Source organism: Leptonychotes weddellii, unplaced genomic scaffold, assembly GCF_054177405.1.
Source record: "Leptonychotes weddellii isolate Sample4059 unplaced genomic scaffold, ASM5417740v2 HiC_scaffold_15333, whole genome shotgun sequence".
Taxonomy (NCBI): domain Eukaryota; kingdom Metazoa; phylum Chordata; class Mammalia; order Carnivora; family Phocidae; genus Leptonychotes; species Leptonychotes weddellii.
The window spans coordinates 1-4857 of record NW_027734916.1 but is presented as its reverse complement, the minus strand read 5'-3'; the positions used below and the strand labels follow the sequence as shown (position 1 = coordinate 4857).

Genomic DNA, 4857 nt, shown 5'->3' with positions numbered 1-4857 from the left:
AAAAAAAAAAAAGAAACTGAACTAGGGCTATAAGCCAGGTACCCAGAGTGAAATGTCCCTGTGGGCCGCCCAGTATGAAAGGGGTCTGGGGTGGGAAAGAAAAGCCGGTAGAGAAGAACAAAAAGAAATGAAGGAAGAACTTCTCAGTAGGGCTCACAAGGCCTGGCCTACAGTTCTACACAGAACCTCTCCTCTCTCTCCTCCACACAGCCTATGCTTCTGCTACCCAGGTTCCTTGCAGCTTCGGCCCGCACCATGGGACACTACACCTACTGCCCCAGCCACTCCTGGAAAACTGCTCATTGAAAACCCAAGCTTCCTGTGCTCTGTGAGGCCTTCCCACTCAGCCTCAGGACCCTGGGCAGGCCCCCCACAAGGGCACCTGCAGAGGAGCGATTTCATCTTTCCCCAATGACCGCCTTGTGATCCCACCCAAAGAAGGCTTGTGGTAGAGAAGGAAAAGAAGAGAGACAGGAGGAGCCCAGGATCACATGAAGTGGGGAAGGCCCAAGGACATGGAGATAAAGCTGACTTTAGCTCTTTCCTATGCACACCCACCCCTTAGTCCCTGGTCAGGACTGCAGTGTACTGGATGCCCACAGAAGGATCCAGGCATTCGGCAAATAGGAAAGGCAGTGAGTGGTGAGGCAGAGCAGCCGGGCATCCGATCAGCAGCTTTATGTTTGCACGTACATAGATTATACATAAGCTGCACATTTACAGGTGAGACATGGTACAGGAGGATTCCTGGAACAAGGGCCTTGCTGAATGCTGAAGGAGCAGACATTCGGCTGAGGTCTACAAAGGGGAATGGCAGTGGGGAGGAGTTGAGAGGCAGTCTTCTGGGCAGAGAGGTGGGCATCCATGGGCACAGCTCTCTGGGGAGGGGCAGGTCTCCTGAGGTTGGGCCAGGGCGGCCAGGCGCCGCTGTACACACTCCGCCGTCAGCCGCGCTTCTGGGTCTGCATCCCAGCAGTCCTCTAGCAGCTCTCTCAGGCCGCCAGGGTCCTGGGAAGAATGGGAAGCAGGCTTAATCCTGGGATCCTGGGGCGCCTGGGTGGCTCAGTTGTTAAGCGTCTGCCTTCAGCTCAGGTCATGATCCCGGGGTCCTGGGATCGAGCCCTGCATCGGGCTCCCTGCTCCTTGGGAGCCTGCTTCTCCCTCTCCCCCTCCCCCTGCTTGTGTTCCCTCTCTCACTGTCTCTCTCTCTCTGTTGAAAAAAAAAAAAAAAAAAAAAAAAATCCTGGGATCCTCAGTGGCTCCCTGAGTAGCCCCAGAGTTGAAAGGTGTCCACCACTACCCTGTTTTCAACACTCCTCTTTTGATCCTCCCTGGGGCCTCCCTCCCTTCCCCCTCCCTGCAATCCAGCCCTCTGCGTCTTGCTCCCAATGAGACAGTTCTTTGGGTGTCTTCCAGAGGGTCCCCCTTTTCCTCTGAGGAGCTAATTCAGGTTAATGACTTCACATGCTGATGGGAAATTACTCTCCTTCCTCTCAGGCAACCAGGGTCTTAGGCAAACAATGTTTAACCCAACAGATACTTGTGCAGTAGAGATTTCAGACCAGGTAGCAGGGAAAGGGGCTTCCTGTTAGGAAACTAATTATACAGATCCTGAAATTTCACTGTTTGGCCACTTTTTTAACCCTTTATACCCAGGACTGGCTTTTCTTGGGTCATGGCAGAAACACAGATGTGTGGGACAGGGTGAGGAATTACCGGACTGAATGCTGGGCTCCACTGTACCAGGAGAGGAGCCATCTTGGGAGCAGAGCTCAGGGCAGAAGCAAGGCTAAGGAGGGCTTCCTGGAGGAGGGGACTGAGAAATAGGGCTAACCAATGGTGGGGAGGAGAGAGACAGACCAGGCAAGTCTGAGCAGGAGGAAGGTGTCTGTCTCAGGAATGGGCTGTGAGACTTATGGTAGAAGGGGATGAGCTGAGGTGCAGAGCAAGTTTGCCCAGCTCCAGCTGAACACGAGACAGGAGTGGTGGCAGATGAGAGGAGGATAGAAGCAGATGGGCTGGTCCCAGTAGACAAGTCCTTGAAGCCATGTCCACACTTTCCAGGTCCCCAGCCCACTAGCAGGTGGCCTCTTACTGTGGTGAAGCAGTGCCAGGTGGATGGGATGTAGGGGCGCCTTCTCTCCTCTACAGCCAAGGTCCACAGCTCACAGGTGGTGGGAGTGCTGCCCAGTTCTGCCTCATAGGCCAGTTGGAAGGGTGGTGGTCTGCTGTCTGGGTAAAGGCACGCGGGGCTAGGTGTCACCTTGCCCTGGGGTACCTCCTTGTGGAAAGGCCAAGAGGGAGAAGGGCAGAACTTCCTGGGTCAGGAGGTAGGTGCATCTAGAATGGGTGGATGAGTTATGGCGGGGGGGAGAGGGGGCACTGTCGCACCCATCCTTACCAGGCCACAAATCTGGGCAGCGGCTCAGGATCTCCCATAGGAGCAGAGCCAGAGAGTACACATCGGCTTGTCGGAGGGCCGTGCCCCAGTCCTGTAGGTCCAGAGTCTTGTCCAAGAGCTCTGGCGCCATGTACCTCTGGGTGCCAGCCTGGAGAGAAAGGCGTGGAGCGCCAAGAACCATCTCCCGGGCAAGCCTCACTGCAACGCTGGTCCATGCAACTTCCCCCCAACTAGAGTCTGCAATGTCCCAAACGCTATAGGTACTGCTGCACTGTTGTCACAGCAAAAGGCCCATCTCCATCAGCAACACTGCCGTCATCCTGGGCTTCACCCTTATCCAGAGTACTCACCTCCATGATGGCAGCTGGGCCTCGGGGTTGAGTAGGGGCCCACGTGGGAGGCTGGGTGAGGCCAGGGAGCACCAAGGCAAGGCCCAGGTCTCCAATGGCACACGACCCATCCTCCCGAATGAGCACATTCTGGCTGCTCAGATCTCGGTGGGCGATACCTGGTTTATATTGGCCTGTGAGAGAAGCCAAGGTTGAAGGGGCATGGATCCTCTTCCTTTCTCTTTGGACCCAATTCTTCCCCTCCGAGCTAAGGGAGAATCAGAAACATAGCAGTGTGGTTCCTGATTCCCATGGCTTCCTACTTCCAGCTCACCCACCATCCTGCCAGCGCTCCTCATGGAGAAATGCCAGGCCCTGCACCAGAGACAGTGCCATCCGCATGGAACTTCCCCAGTCACTGGTGTGCTGGGTCAAGTAGTGGCACAGGGAGCCCTGGGGAGCAGCAGAGAAAAGAGGAGGACACATAAGCTGGAGGTGGCTGATCCACCCCAGGGAGCAGAGATCAATCTACAGACTTCCCCCTGCATCTCCCAGCAGACGACATACTGATCCATCCAGGCCAAGACAAGAGGCAGGGGAGAAATGAGAACATGCGTCTGTCAGATTGATGGGAAAAATAGTAACCCTAGCTCAAGTGTCTGAGTGCTTACTGTGTGCCAGGCCTCCTGAAATCCTCACAACCCTAGGAGACATGTACTCCTGTCACTCTTCTTTTATAGACGAGGAGCTTGAAAGAAAACTAAGTAAACCTGCTGGAAGTCACTTGGTGAGAAACAAGTAGAGCTTGAATCCCAGAGGTCTGACTCTAGGGTCACTCACTAGTAACTACCTTATCCTGCCTAGGGACTTGAGACAACAACAGAAGCAGAAGAGGCAAGGTGAGCTCAGTGTGGTATTCCCTGTGAACCACCTGGCCTGTGGTGTCAGGCCTGGGTGGGAGAGCAGGCTCCTGGGGAGAGCTGCTGGCAAGGAGAGTGAAAGGTGGGTAGCAAGTGGAAACTGGGAGGGGAAGGAGCATTAGCGTCCCTCATTCAACAAACATTACTGAGCACCTTTAGTGTGCCAGGGAAGTTCAACAAACCAACCAACCCAAGAAAGCAGAGATTTTTGAGCTAGGCATTAAGGCACATGGTCAAAGAGGGGACTTCTCCGAATTCAAGATTTCAGAGGGAGAGGCCTGCAAGGGCTAGTAAAGTCCCAAGTCCTTAGGTGGCCCACAAGGGTAGGTGTGGTCTGGTCCCTGCCCACCTTGTCCTCTTCATCCTTCCTGTTCATGATCCTCCCCTCCAGTCACATATCCTTATTCTTCTCTCATGGTACCTCCTCTCTCAGCACTCAACACGCTTGACATTTGGCGCTTATTTTTGTGTTTACCTGATTCACTTTTGTCTCCTCCACTACTCTATAAAATCTACAAAGGCGGGGACAAGGCTGTTTGTCTTAGCACAGGAGGTATGGCATATGGTTCATAAATACTTGTTGAATGAGTGTGTAAATGGTTTGGAGGGCTGTGCCTGGAGGTATTTCCTTAAGGTTGGGAATATGAATAGTTTTGATTTCTCCTTCTCTATGTTTCATGAGTTAAAAATATTAGCAAGTATTTCTTGTCTAATAAAAAACCAAGAAAACAACAAAAAATCATTTTTACTGTCCTAGAGTAGAGGAAATCTGAAGCAGAAGAATAAACACGAGCAGGGCCCCGCTGCCACCCAGCCCTGCACCCACATACACACATGAGCAAAGACATACAGACGTCCCTCGGTCCTCACCTTCGGGTGCAGTTCCAGTACCAGCAGGGGCCCACAGGGCAGGGGGCCAGGGCCCCCTCTGCTGGCGGTGATAAAGCGGACAATGTGGTCGTGCTGTAGGCCTGGCAGTTCGTACAACGCTCTCTCAGCTTGGAACTGGGCCACAGCCCTCTGGGAGAAGGCCTTGATGGCTACCAGTTTGCCTTGCAGCCGCCCAGCCCACACCACTGTGTGACCTCCTTCCCAGATTACCTGGTGGGAACACAGTGCTGGGTGGGAACCTCTGCTGGTATCAGGACCAGGCTTCCTCCCCAGCACACCCTCTGGGAGGGATTGTAGGGCACCCCTCCCCGCCCCC

At 54.0% G+C, this 4857-nt stretch overlaps 1 protein-coding gene across 1 annotated transcript; it reads right to left on the bottom strand.

Annotated features, from left to right (window-relative positions):
• Window positions 1-663: 663 nt before the first annotated feature.
• On the bottom strand, window positions 664-4751 carry LOC102725715 (anti-Muellerian hormone type-2 receptor; the record flags this gene model as incomplete). Its single annotated transcript, XM_081809904.1, is given in 7 exon segments — window positions 664-822; window positions 824-1008; window positions 2096-2232; window positions 2402-2549; window positions 2752-2924; window positions 3069-3183; window positions 4521-4751. Coding segments are annotated over 7 exon segments (1113 nt in total), but the record flags the coding sequence as incomplete, so codon positions are not given.
• Between the last annotated feature and the right edge of the window lie 106 nt (window positions 4752-4857).